This window comes from Gobio gobio (genome assembly GCF_949357685.1).
Source record: "Gobio gobio genome assembly, chromosome: 15".
In the NCBI taxonomy this organism is placed as follows: Eukaryota; Metazoa; Chordata; class Actinopteri; order Cypriniformes; family Gobionidae; genus Gobio; species Gobio gobio.
Window position 1 is genome coordinate 38,762,753 of NC_137108.1, and position 15,253 is coordinate 38,778,005.

At 39.7% G+C, this 15,253-nt stretch overlaps 1 protein-coding gene across 4 annotated transcripts in view; it reads left to right on the forward strand.

Annotated features, from left to right (window-relative positions):
* The first annotated feature begins 303 nt into the window (after positions 1-303).
* The window catches only part of ptprub (protein tyrosine phosphatase receptor type Ub), a 322,943-nt gene continuing 307,993 nt past the window's right edge, over positions 304-15,253 (forward strand). For all 4 annotated transcript variants that reach the window (XM_079836102.1, XM_079836104.1, XM_079836105.1 and 1 more), the window contains exon 1: positions 304-549. In XM_079836102.1, the coding sequence (XP_079692228.1) occupies positions 480-549 (70 nt within the window). In that variant the 5' untranslated portion in view covers positions 304-479. The remainder of the gene's footprint in view (positions 550-15,253) is intronic.

Below are 15,253 nucleotides of genomic sequence, written 5' to 3' on the forward strand. Positions count from 1 at the left end.
TGACTACTGAAAGTCTACAATCTGTTTGAGAGATTGCATACCCTCTTTCCTTCATTTTATTAACCAATATAAATCACATCATTAATTTCCGACTGTTATAGAAGCTGCTTGTCTTCAGTAGCCAGGTTAAAGAGATTACTATGAATCATAACGTAGCCTTAGAACACCAGGATGATTAGAGCTCAACTTCTTTAAAGCCCCGCATGGGGGCGTCGTTCGCACACTTTCAAGTACACTACGCATACTCGAGCGCCAGAAAGTGCGCTCGGAGAGAAAGAAACATCGCTTCGAACTGTTTATCCTGACGTCAGTTTGAACAGATCGCACTGCCCCCGTATCACTTCACGCGACTCTGAACTGAGCTTCGGCTGGATTTCGGGAATCGATGAACGGGAGTGAGTCCACAACTTCACCATCCAAACTACTGGAGCCACTGAAATGATTTCGGCTTGTTTTTCCAACTGGACTAACAACATAAAATGAATACCTGCGCATTTCTCTTGATCCTGGCTGTTCAGATTCACGCCGACAGCGTAGAGGGACCAACAGGTAAAGTCCCGTTTATCTGGAGTTACAGGGACTGCGCACTTTCAAACTTGTGTGTGTTTTGAGGATATGGGAAGCATACGCTTGTTGTCTTGACAGCAGAAGGAGACTGAGTTGCACTTAGGAGCCGCTGAACTTTTCTAATAATGACAGATTTGGTCTCGGTTGTCATAAAAACAGTGCCAAGATGCCATCAAAAGTTTGTGTTTCAGACTGTTTGTTATTTGATATAAGACGCCTATTTAAACATTCGCTCAGTTGTTTGACATGGTTCATATTGTGGGTGTTTGAATTATTGTTATAGTGTATTTCTCATTGAAAACACGATGGAAGTTGCTCGCTATGAAATAAACAAGTGTAGTCTCATCTGCGAAGCTTGAAATCAACGGTTGAATTAACGAGTCAGTTGTGGATGCACCAGACGTGTAATAAAAGCAGCGAGGTGGAGTTTTTCCCCCCAGATCCACCTCAGAAGGATTGATAGTGAATTGCATTTTTAAGCGAATAAACCAGTACAAGTTATTTTTATTTTAACTGATTTAAGTCTTCTGGTTGAATCTTTCTGCTTGGCGCCTTTTTTTTTACCACGAAATTATCGTTTCACGCTTTTTTTTTTTTGGTTGCTCTTTTAGTATGTCTAAGTATTTTACAGTGAAATTTGAAGACTAGCGTGAAGTACATTCATGTGCTCCCTGATTCCCTTCGCATGCGCTCTTTATTGCTGATAAAAATCTATCGCATATATCCGGCTATGCTTATGAATTATCACAGCTTGTTTATGAGTTGTTCACGCACTAAAGCGTCCAAGAGGCTATTATCTCATGTCCAACATAGGTTTCTTAAACATTTAAATGTCTTTTAAAGTCCACCTGAGTTTGGCACTGTTTTTACTGTTCAAGGGATGAATGAACAAATAGAGGAGTCTATGTTTATTGGTCTTATTTAGTAGCTGTGTGTGGACAAAACCAGCCTACCTACTAACCTGGCAGGGAGACTAACTAAAAACCAGTTTAGGCTGACTGATTGATTTGCAAGGTAATGTGTATATGGGAGTAAATTCACATTTGAATGAAGAAAATATGCAAATTGTACACAAGTCATAATGGTTTTTCCATCAGCTGCTGGTTTTAACTGGTTTAAGCTGGTCTCTCAGTCCCAAACTGGTCACAATTAGCTGGTTTAGCTAGAAGGCCACGAAACACCAGCCAACAGGTCACCCTGACCAGTCTCGGAACCCTTTTGCATTTTTACATTTACATTACTTTCCATTATTTAATAGTCTACCTGTTTTTGTAAGATGTTTTCTTTGTGAGGAGTGTTGGCTGTTCGCCACAGTTTTTGATTTCATATTTTACTAGGCATAACCTGATCCGCACACGCACAGAGCTTATGAACTGCTTCCTCCTCCACACTGTCAGGGGGCTGTATGAAGACAGAGCAGGTACAGGAAAACTGAAGGGTGCCGTGTGCGATTGCTCTTAATGGTCCACTCCCTCTGAGCCAGGCTGTAGGAAACATGTCGCGTGATTCGGCCAAGAAACTTGACAAACAATCATGATCCGTTTGAGGACGCTATTGATTTTCAGTTAACTAAATGGCTTCCATTTAGCAAGCTGTCAAGTAGCTGTAGGGTTCTGTGACTACTGCTGCGGTCTGTGCATTCCCTCCGCTCTTCAGCTTGCAGTCTAATCCTAGTTTCTGTTGCTTTTTGGCCTTATTTACACAGTGTAATCCACTCGTATTGTGTTTGGCTGCTGTTTCCGCCATTGTGTTTTTCTCTTTTATTTTCCCATGGGCTGGTTGACAGAAGGCAGCGATGAGTGACCTGATGTGTGATGAATACGGGCATTGTAACCAAGTTTCTACTTCATTTTATTCAAGCTTCATGCTTTCCTTTTGTGAGCTGTGCATCATTATTTTGAGTTTTGTAGTAATGAATGGGTGCACTTTCTAAGCACGGATGATGTAATGTAAAAAAGAATCAAATGCATAATCCTTCAACATTCCAATGAAAAAAAAAATGCTGGTGATATTACTTTGACGATTGAAAATGCACTGGAATCAGTATTGAGGTTAATAAGTAAGGTTTTGATGTATACTTCTGAATGGCATAATAATTGCATGGCTGACCTCCAATTGATTTCACCTCTCAAGGATATTTTTCTTTTAGCTCTCCTGTTCATAATCACAGATGCTGTTGCAATCCTAACTGTGTCGCTATGCTGGAACTGACACAAGCGAAAGTCTCTCATAATAAGGGGAATGAAGCACATCATTAGGACGAATAGGGAAATAATTAAAGCACATGAAGATAATTATACTGAAGCTGAGACAGAATGGGGCAGCTTCACATTAGCTGCCTAGTGATGGAGTCTCGGGAGGTTTGACATGCGGTGCTCTTTGTTGGGTTGTGCCGCCAGGTTTTATTCTGTGGTATTGACATTTGGAATAATCGGTTAAACCAGATCATACTGCACAGTGTGTGTTGTGGAGGGTTTAGTTGGAGTTGACCGATATCGATTTTTTTTCTTTGGCCAATGCTGACAACAATATTGAGAGATTTTCTGAAATTAAAGTGCATGAATTTTTAGCGACGTATTGGGTGCTGAGTGTGACTTTTTATCAATATAGGACTATTATATAGCAGATTATAATGACAGCCAAGTACTCCACATTCTTTTCAGTTCGCCTAATAATAATTAAACACAAATAAGTGAATTGTTTACTCAGAGCCTATAATTTTTTTTCTTCCATGACATTTGTGGAAGTTGTATTTTCCATTTAACTTTCTAAAAGAAAGTTTATTTTTTTTGCGGTTGACCACAATTAAGTGAGTGTGGGATGAGAGAGATTTCGGCACCTGTTTTTAAAAGTAATAAATAAATTAAAATAATTATGGCTGGTTTTATTTGAGGCACATAGACATGTGGACTTAATTTATTTATAAGTTTTGTTTTCCTTTCAACTCACAAAAATGTAGATTCATATCATATCAGCTTCAAAATATAATGAATTTCATCCTTTATTAATTTTACATAATATTTGATCACAATTACCACTTATAGTCATTGGCAAAGTGTAGGCTGGCTGGATTAATAGGTTTGGCAGATATCAGTCTGTCACTTAAAGGGGTAAATCTTGTTCACAAGATCTTGAATTTGAAGAGCTTTTCAATATGATATCAACCATGTTTGGAAAAGATGAGTTTCTGTCCTTCCACGGTGCCTAATTGGCTGCCTCAGGTTTGCTGGACTGTCAGCCCTATAGCTCAGTCATAGCTTAGACTTCAACTGTTTCTTGTATTAGAGAGCATGGCATGTGCATCAAGGTGTTATCCATTTTCCCGGGACCGATTGCAGAAACTTTGCAGTAAGCAGCACCGTGCCATGATTGTGGTCATCATGCAAATTACCTCAGGACTTGAAACCTATGTTTGCTTTTGTGGAGCAGCACAGAGGATGGTTTGTTATGGAAGTGCGGATGAAGTTTTATAGGGATTTCCTCACTGATTATGAGATAATACAACATGTCTGAACATCACTGAGACCTCCCTGGTGCCCAGGTGTAGCCAGGCGGGAGACCGTGGTAGGAGGGCTCAGATGTCTCAGGCACCCCCCCCCCCCCCCCCCCCCCCGTGTGCACTTCCATCTGCGGTAGAAGCTCAGAGGACCTTTTATTTTCCCTTTCAGTGTTGACTCTTCAGAACCACCGAAATAATGAGGAAATCTGTCGGAGAGGGTTTTAAATGCAACAGCTGAGAGCGCTCGTTCCCCGGTATCAGAGGCAGTCCGTCTCTTGTCGAGAAATGTTTTCTTTGGACTCGCCTGTCATATATAAGAGCTGTGAGGCGGGGAGGGAAGGGGGTTTTGGGAAAGGAGGACTGCCAGAGTGCTCTCCCCTCCTCTTCTTCAAACGGCAGAGCTGCTCTGTGTCAACATCTGATGGGAAACGAGCGTACGACAACAGAGCGAACCGGTGCTGGTTTTTCCTTTTGTTGTCTCTGGAAGGCTGCTCCATTCCTCACTGATTTATCTATGGATTTCAAAAAAGAGTTCCAATTTCAAGGGGCCCCTGATGGAAATTTGGCTTCAAGAGGATCTGAGACTGGTGTTTAGACGTGAAAATGACAGTGAAACAGATCATCACAGACTCCAGAACAGGAAGGCACTTAGAAGCCTCGGCTTGCCCTTAAGTTTGGCGAGTTTTGCTAGAGAAAGATCTCTGCTCGGTTAGATTCTCCCACGTTAAATCCAGCCTACCCAGGTGCAGCTTTTTTGAATTCATCCCGGCATTGCACTCTATGATTTGTTCTTCTCCTTACAAGCAGTAATGCCTGAGGCTACGCTGCTTTCATTTTCATTTTCAGGATGCTTTTTGCCTTAACTTTGTTTAGTGTCTGTTGAGCAGCACCACGTATCAGACGTTTGCAGGTGTTTACACTGTGTGGGTGGCGAATATACTTTTATTTTTAAGCCTAGTAATTTCCCTGTGATGGTAAACAATGATTGAGACTAAAGGGCGTCTCTGCAACGCCTTTTTGAATTATATCCACCCAGAAATAAACACCTGCCAAGGCAAGAAAATAATTCAAATGTTGTTAATTTAAATTCAGCAGCATATTTCCATTTGCAAAATAAGCAAATTGCATTAGACTTAGCAAGTGTCTTTTGCTCAGAAAGGCTGCAGTTGTTAGCGATGGGCATTTTTGTCAATTTTTAAAGTATAGATGGATCTCAAAAACGAGTACTTGGGGGTGGGATGTGTCCGTCCGATTAATGAAAATATTTTAATTAAAACACTTATGAAAATGAATGTTGACAAAAATATGACACAGAAATGTGTTATGAAAAGATGACTAGAAAATCAATAATCCATCAAGAAACAGAATATCTACATTAGGTGAAGCTGAAGAATGAATGAACTCCAGTAAACTGAAGCCCATTCTATATGACACATCCTATATGAAATTGATCAGATATCCTATACTAGTGTTGTCAAAAATATCAATATTTCGAAATCGATACTGAAATATCTGAAACGTTCCAATACATTTCTGCAGTTCTCGCTCTTTCTTCCCTCCGAAGGTGAATTCACACTCTCCTGTCTCATTCTCTCTGATTGAATAGTGCTTGTATTGTGCATAATTTTACTAATTCCTGCAGGTTTCGCGCACACACCAAAAGCGGGTGCACCACTGATCTATATAACTGGTTCTCACATAAAGCCCTCTCTTAAACAGCTTGCGAGTACCAAATTGACTTCTTTTTGTGGCTTCTTTATTGTGCTTAAACGTTCAAATACATATAAATTTATTTCAAAATACCCTGTTGCAGAGGACTTAGGTGTACAGTCAGTTTTGGAACCACAAGATGAGGTTTTTGCACAGTATTTTTTAAGAAATCCTCAATGACAAAATTCTTGTTTGGCAAAATAGTCTGCACGTGCATTTTGAAATGTTTTAAATAATCATCTTGTAATAAGTGCTGTCATTTCGGTTCAATATCATTTCAGTTCTACTTTCTGAGTATTAATTATCATATGCATTTAAAGACAGCAATACTCAAGCATTGTAAAAGGTTTTGCCGCAAACTCAACTGACTGGCTTCTCCCAGTATTATTTCTAAGGATGCACCGAATCCTGGATTCGGCTGAATATTGGGCTTTTTGACAGGGTTCGGTTTCTGCTGAACCTTTGAATTTTTTTCCACCAAACCCTAGGCTTGCACTACGTGCGTTATGTTGGTCGACGTAATGATGCCGCCGTTTATTATGGGAAGGTGTTTACTAGGTGGACCGTTCGAATGCAGTAGACTGTGAAAAAGTGAAAATGAAACTTGTGAGCAGAAAAAGTGTTGTTTGGCAGTACTTTGTCAAAAGAAGGCGATTCAAGTCGAGCTACATGTTCAATTTGCAATGCCTATTTGTCTTGTGGTGGCAAGGACCCTAAACAATAGTTGCTGTTAAAACATTTGCGCATGGGCGTCGGAAGCAAAAAAAAAATGTGGGTGGGTCCTCTCTCAGAACAATTTTACTGGAGTAGATGCCACTTACATTAAGTACAAATATACCGCCTTGTTTGCTAAACGTCTGGTTGGGAAAGACAAAATTACGGAAATCACTGTAGCATTGAGAGCGGCAATAGTGTAGGGGTAAGACATTCATGGCATGAAGTTTTGATGCAAATGACCCGAGGTTCGAATCCACCTTTTGCCGAACTCGCTTTCCTTTTCCCATCACATATCAGATCGGAAAGGCTTTTATTTTCAATAAAAATGAAGAAAATATTAGAAAAGTGGAAATAAAGCGTCTAACGTCTTTATCAGTGAGGTATAGGTAAACAGACGTGCTGAATTAGAGACGATAAAAGTGAGTGGGTCCAATAACGATCGTAAAAAGTAGGTGGGTCTTGTCCCACCCACAATGGTTCCGACGCCCATGCATTTGCGTAAGAAACATCCGAAAGAATACGAGTTGTGCATGAAGGAATCTACAGACAGCAGCCAAAATGCAGCAACTTCAGGTAGGAAGGACAGTCATCCTGGCATAATGTTGCCTATCCTTTTCACTTTTTTTTTTACAGTTAAAATAAAATCAAATGAAAAATACAGTGCTGTGGACGTTGTTTACTTCATTAGTGTGTTTACTGTGATAATGGATTGAGGATGGGAGTAGTATTCGGTTTCGGATTTGGCAGAATCTTAACCAGTGGATTCGGTATTCGGGCGAAACCCCAAAAATCTGGATTCGGTGCATCCCTAATGATTTCACACGAGTCTCTTCAGACCTTACTGTACATGAATTATGAGCTTCCAGATTGAGGTTGTGTGTGACCTCCTAATTGAACTCCTTTCCACAAATTGAACATAGAACCATAATCAAAGTTGAGGATGCGCTCGTCCCGTAACTACAACTACGCTGAAACATGGGCAACTAAAGCACAAAGATTTTACAACGTTGAATAGTGTTCTCATTATAATTTTTTGTATATGGCAGATTGGTGCTGCACATCTTCACTTAACTGTATTTTCATGATCAAAGCGATTCCAGGCATCACCGTGTGCTTTCAAATCAATTGTTTCAATTTATTTTGTTGTTAGAAACGGGGCACCATTTGCATGAAAAATTGGAAATGTGACCCCGGACTTGGGAGTGCACTGGGGTACTGAACCCGAGACTCCCTGTAGGAGGCGGTCTGAGTTCAGTTGCACTGGAACTGTGGCATGATTCTGAGTGCGCACTTGTTCAGGAAATAAAGAAAACTGCATGCATTTTAGCCAATGACGACATCATTAGTTCAACAAAATACATGTAGGGGATGACGTTGGTGATTTACCTTGGGTACGAGCGAGAGTGAACGTGCAGTGTTACTGTGGAGAGTGAGTGCAAATAGAGTGGCAAATGAGTGGCTCGCGATCCGCTGTTTCCTCCAAAGAGCCGCCTTCCTGTGACGCACATACAGTAATAAACCCAAGTGTAATCACTCTTCTGCGCACAAGAGCACCAAATTAATAAAAAACGCAATATATTGACCTCCTTTCTGTGTTCTGTCATGCACCACACACATTTGTGATGACGTAAGACGAACGCAAATGCACCAGGGTTCAATAGAATCAAGTTGAGTGTGAAACCAGACCAACAGGGGGCACCGGGAACAATCGGACCAAAGCAAATGTGCCCAGTGTGAAAGCCCCCTATAACCACATTACATATTCCCTGAATGCATTCTTGCCTGTCTTAAACTCATGGTTCTTATTCTTAGGGGTGGTTGTAGAGGAACAGCGTCTCTAATGGCGGTTAGGCCCCCTTACTGCAGGGTTTCTTGTCATGAGAGTACCTTCTGCTGTTCTGGCCAACTTTGCTTTTTCAGGTGTTTTTTTCTGTCATTAGAAAAGCCAGCCAGTCACTCAAGAGTCCCTCTCAGCTCCCAAAAGATCCGCTGCGAGAAATGGCATAGCAGCCAAGGCCATAATCGCATGGAGCATGTTTTTGTGGCAAGATTTCCTCAATTGGACGGCTAATTAAGATCGTTGAGGTCGGAAACCATGTCATGTTCAATAGAACGCTCAGTGGTGATTTTAGGATGTTAAGAAGCAACTGGCTGCTGAAAAAAAAGGTTAAACTTAAAAGATTTAAGATCTTTAAATTAAGATGCTTGGAGACTTCCGTTCTTCCACGCTTTACAAGTAATGTGAAAGTGTGCAGCCCTTTGAAAATTTTCGGACTAATTTGGACTTACCTTCATTGTTAACAAAAGGTCCTGTTCTTCGTGATCCCATTTTTCAAACTTTAGTTAGTGTGTAATGTTGCTGTTAGAGCATAAATAATACCTGTAAAATTATAAAGCTCAAAGTTCAATGCCAAGCGAGATATTTTATTTAACAGAAGTTCCCTTTCAAAGCCTACAGCGAACGGCCGGATTGGACTACATCCCTGTACATCCTGCTTTAATTACGTCAGTAGAACAGTTTGTCGACTAACCTCCGCCCACAAGAATACGTGAAAAAGGGGGCGTGGTCCTGCTGCTCCCTCGTGGAGAAGAGGAAGTGTTGCATTCGGTTCGGTTCGGTTGCGTTTGTCGCCATGTCGTTCAGACGCTGTTATTTTCATCCCGGAGTCAAATTACCTTTGTTTGGCCTTCAGGGGCTGTAGTTTGAGCGCGTTCATCTCCCCATTATGGTAAGAGGCGCGACCTTTCCGGGCAACGTGCCCTAAGCTGCTGTCTAATCACAACACGGGAACCGCTGGCACAATCAGAACTCGTTACGTGTTTCTGAAGGAGGGACTTCATAGAACAGGGAAACCTTTCAAGCCGTTTTGAGGACAGTGAAAACAGCGGTATACAGATAAGTAAATTGTGTGAAAAATACTGTTTTTTTACACATGAAACATGAACACATGTTATATTGCACACTGTAAACACAATCAAAGCTTCAAAAAAACACGAAAAACGGGACCTTTAACAAATTAAAGCCTTTATTAACTGTTAAATGAAAATGATAGCAAAAATGTTATCTTTCAGTGCATCATTTGCCCAAAATTTAAGGAGATCCTCTGGGGAAAATCAAGTTTTTAATGTTGTTAATATGTCTATGTGGTAGGGGTGTAACGGTACACAAAACTGACGGTTCGGTACGTACCTCGGTTTTGAAGTCATGGTTCGGTACGGGTTCGGTAAAGCAGTTTTACAAAATTGCTTTTTACTTATTTTTATTAAACAGTGGTTTACTGAAAAAAAAAGTGTCTGTCCTTAAATTAATTAAATTATAACTAAAAGTTTATTGAAGATATTGCTGTGTAAACTATATAGGGTTTAGGGAGCCCTACTTGCACATTAATATTAAAGGTTAACAACAGAACCAAAACTATTAGCCTAAATTCAGTTGCTATTTAGTTTTAGGTATAATAATCAACACCCATAAGCTTCACATAAGGCTGTTTTTGCATTAATTTCTAAATCTAATTTCTAAAATTATGTTTTTTCTCCAATTCGTTGTTGAAATATAATCATTTATACACAGTGAGTGTCATTTTCATGACAGGTTTATTTAAACATACATGAAATAATCAAGACATCACTAACAGGTTAAGTAGAATATAATGAATATATAGGCTAATATAGTGCATATATTTAGCGAAATAGTTGATTTCTCCAGTGAACTAACAGCCGTGGACACTGAATGACTGCCTGAGGTAAATGTGAGGCAACATGACATTGTTTACAAGCTGTTTTAATATTGATGTCTTTCCGCGGTTGAAACACTGATTGAGCGATTGCACCACATATGATACGTTTCAGTGTTAATGTATCCTCAACATACCGTAAGATATTAATTCATGTTTATTCTTTAGGAAGAGAAGATCGCGTTCACACGCACACGCGCGCGCCGTGGCCACTTTAGCTGACGTGTCTATAGTGATCAGTCGTCACATTAAAGAGTGTCAAAACGGCATTTATCATTTGAATTTCGTGATAAAATGGACTGAATACTTCATATGTTCGTGTGGGAACTAGGACTGAAGTGTGTTCCGCGCTTAAAACAAGCCGAGTGTTAACTGTTAAAGATTGCATTCGTAACCGTTCGGTACACACGCGCACAGAGCCGAGAGCCCTGTACCGAAACGGTTCGGTACGAATACGTGTACCGTTACACCCCTACTATGTGGTGTTTTTAAATATGCTTTAAAGGTGCGCTGTGTACATTTTAACGGCATCTAGTGGTGAGGTTGTGAATTGCAACAGCCCACCGCTCACCCCTCCCTTTCGAAGCACATAGAGAAGCTACGGTGGCCGGCACAGGACAAAGATGTCGTCGTCTGAGACAGCAGAGAGTGACTAGCGCTATGTAGAGCAGTTTGTCCGTTTACGGCTACTGTAGAAACATGGCGGCACAAAATGTTGACTATATTGCATTTCTGTCAATAGATCCTCATAAATACTACATACTGCACCTTTAAGACAAACCATGTGCAAATTCATTAATCAACACCATTGCTGAGTATTTTCTCCTTAAAACTGCAGTGAACCAAAGAGTCTCAAAAACTCGGTTTGAAATCGCTGGTGTTATTGACGTCACAAGCTACCGTGTAGCCAATCACGTCAACGTGCGGGTGGGCTTTAGCATATCATTAACTATGACCGCTCTGAAGCAGGGGAGTCTCAAGAGAAGCCAGGTTATCCCGGTATATTTTACTGTTGATATGAAAAAACGGGTACATTTAACAATATAGCAGCCTATAACATTTTAAATATATGCCTTTAATAGTTGTTCAAAGCATTTCTAAGAATATTGATTTTTAGATGGCAGCTGTCTGACTCTGAGATAGCGAACTGGAGCATGATTTGTGTGTAACATTAGCAACACATTATTAGCTGTTTTGATAACGTATCAAGCAAAAGGCTAATCATACGAATTACCGTTATGTGTTCGACGTTGTGGAGAGTGAAACATAAAACGCATTACCATTCTGATACATTGACTTGTATACAAGCCTGTATGAGTGACGGGTGGAGGTGGGGCTTTTTGCATATTCATGGATCCACTTATACTAAATGAAGCAAGGGTGTAGAGTAAAATTTAAGCTAAATATGTAATTTTGGTGATCAAATATTAGTTTTAAAGGATACAATTATTGACTACAGGGGGACTCGGTGCTTTGTGTTCTGCTAGTATAAAATATCTACAAGAAATATAAAGAGCTTCAGCATTTATTGTTTGGCCGTCGTTATATTGTTTTTCTGAACATTTCTGTTGTGATACTGCAGTATTCAGTGAGTCTTCATGCTGGCCTTTTGTCTTCATGACCTGTTTTGAAGGTCTCTGCTTGTTTCAGTGCTTTATTATAATCTATGTGGCCCGGTGGCATTTTCTTTGTACCTTCTCTTTAAACAAATGGGTTGAGCTCTTGTCTGAATCATTTATCTGATTTGCCAGTTCCTGGCAAGTACAATGATCTGAGGATGCAACATGTCCTCTCAGTAGAATAGATCTTTTGTAATTGTGTGACCTCTTTATTCTCTCACTCATTGTGAGTGTTTTTCAAGCCTCTCCCTCTTTCGCGGTTTGTTTCTCTCTCACCTCTCGCAGTATTTCCCGTTCTGTATACATAGCGGTGATAAAACTGCTCATAACATTTGGTTTATGGCAAAGCTTCCCATTTCCCTGACCTTTTAGATTGTGTTTTCGATTCACATGCTACAAACATCATGCTTTATGGACTTTCCGATTAGCATTTAGTATGTTTGCTTGGCTTATGTGTTATGTCTATGCACTATCGAAGGAATGCATACACAGCTGTCATATCACTCTCAGGGATGTACTGATGAGGTTTGTGGTGGAGCTGTGGAGGTTTCTGAATTTCATCTTGGCCCTAGTGCTGCATTGACAGGCTGGAGAGATTTACACCAGCCTTGCCCTTATTCTCCATACTCAGCCTCTCGGTGGCCCCGTCCAGCAGAGATTAAAGTCGTATTGATCCATGAGCCCAAGAAAGTCCAATTCACTAAGACTCCATCAAACAAGGACCCCCTTTATGAACCATGTGTTTCTAATATAGAGACATGAAATATAGTGGGTATGAAATATAGTGGGTGAAAGCCATCCAGACTCATACCTGGACTCATATGAATGTAATGTGATCGTAAAATATCTTGCTCTTTGTGTTGTATAGCCCTCAGGGAAGGATTTAGTATACATTTTCTTGTCTTTCCTTTTTATTGTACTGTATGACAGTATGTTAATTTTTTTTACTGGGGATACTCTGATATACAGTATAAATATTGGCTGATATGATAGCTAATAATTGTTTTTTTTTGACAGATAAGCGGACACATACTGAATAAACTAAAACAGTTTTAAACAATAATGTAAAAAAATATATTATACATTTTTGTTATATTTTCTGTTTTCGGTTTAAATTTAGCTCTGTTTTCGCCATTATTGTTATTAAAAAATGTCCATATTGTTTAAAGGATTAGTTCACTTCAAAATTAAAATTTCCTGATATTTTACTCACCTCCATCTCATCCAAGATGTTCATGTCTTTCTTTTTTCAGTCGAAAAAAGAAATTAAGTTTTTGGAGGAAAACATTCCAGGATTTTTCTCCACATCATAGACTTCAATGGCAACCAAAATGTTGAAGGTCCAAATCGATGCAGTTTCAAAGTGGTTCGAAGCGCTTCAGAGGCTCTGCACGATCCCAGACGAGAAATAGGGTCTTATCTAGCGAAACCATCTGTCCTTTTCCCAAAAAATTACAAATGTATATACTTTTTAAACTAAATTGCTCATCTTGCGCTGCTCTGCGACGTGCCAAGGATTGCATAATCGCATTGGACAGGTCACGCTAGACGTAGGCAGAAGTACCGCCCAGTTGTTTACGAAGCGCACATGCGAAGACTAATAGCCTACAAATGTTCTTTAGCAAAAAAAGGTATAACTACGATGTTGGAAGATTTTGAAGATGGTGCGTTTTTGGTAAAGGGCATTTGTATTAGTCCTCGCACGTTCTCTTGGGGCGGTACTTCCGCCTACGTCTAGCGTGACCTTTCCGATGTGATTACACAATCCATGGTGAGCTGCAGAGCAGCGCAAGATGAGCAATTTAGGTTAAAAAGTACATAAATGTAAAAAAAATTATTGGAAATTACCTATGGTTTCGCCTCTGAAGCCCTTCGAAGCCCTTTAAAACTGCATTGATTTGGACCTTCAACATTTTGTTTGCCATTGAAATCTATGATGTGGAGAAAAATCCTGTTTTCCTCAAAAAACGTTAAGTTCTTTTTTCGACTGAAGAAAGAAAGACATGGGGTGAGTAAAATATCAGGACATTTTCATTTAAGTGAACTAATCCTTTAATTTTTATTTCTGTTTTAGTTTATTTTAGTTTATCAAGTTAAAGTAAATCAAATGAGATTTTATTTATTTTAGTTCGTTTTTATTGCAAGTAACGCAAATGTATGTGTGTGTGTTTGTGTGTGTATATATGTATGCATGTATATATATTATATACACGCTTTATTTATTTGTTTTTTATATTAATCCGTATTTAAATATATATTAATAAGTTAATTGTAAAAGCTCAGATATCTGCTTCCAGTATTGGCCTAATTTATCTAATGTTGATCATTTTAAAATGCTAATAATGACCAATCCAGTCATGATTATGATATATTGTACATCATTTGTCGTTTCTGACAGAAGTTGGACTTATTTTAAAGTACATAGACAGATTTACTCATCTGAATCCACCTCTATATAAATATCTCCAAAAAGTGGTTCCAACTTCTAGAAACTCTGGCACTTTTCAGCAATTATTGGCAGTGAGCACATCCTCGCGATCACAGATGCAGTCTGTCATACTTGTTAGATCTCATCATAAACACACCCATCTGGTATAGGCCGCTCACTTTCCTGTCTGTTTCTTTCTCCTGCTTTTTCTCAAAGTGACACCCAAGCAGAAAGTTGCCGCCTGTGCTTCTGGATACACAATCTGCAGCAAGCCCTTTGTCACTCTCCGGAGATCCTCTGGGAAAGTATCGAGTTACATAGTCTTAGACATCGATCTGAGTAGATTTAGTTTGAATTTCCAAAATTCCACCGAATTTCATTCTCCCCTGCTCGAGTGACGCTGGCTCAGGAGTGGATGTGCGCCAAACCTCCCGACTATTTCCTCTTCTGGCACGCAAACGCCTTTAGCTGCCGCAGCCGTCATCTTTCTCCATTTCCAAAATGTCGCCCAGTTACAAATGGTCAAGTTACACAAAATTTGCAGAGTTAAATCAGCAAAGAAAGGGTCACAGGTCACCGTTTACATGCTCCCAGTGCTAACGTCAGCTCTCACCCCTCAGTTGATGCTGTGAAATATGAAACCACTAAACGAACAACAGCACTTTTTAATGAAGTTTCCTGTTACTGTATGGATAGCTGTAAGCCTGTATAACAGGTTCTCATGGTCATCCTTTAGGCGAGCTCGGTGGCATCACATTGGCACAAGTGGTTCAACTGATCACGAAACTCAAATCATATTACTGTTTATGAGTCACATAAACAGTAATATAATCTGATCCTTTTTCAGATCAGCAAGAACAAAAATATTTTGGGGTGTGGTGGTAACTTTGCTTTCCATTTATTGCTTAATAAATACAGATAAATACATCTATTTATGCCTGGCGCTCTTTTTTTGATCGCCTTTTTTGTATCATATATT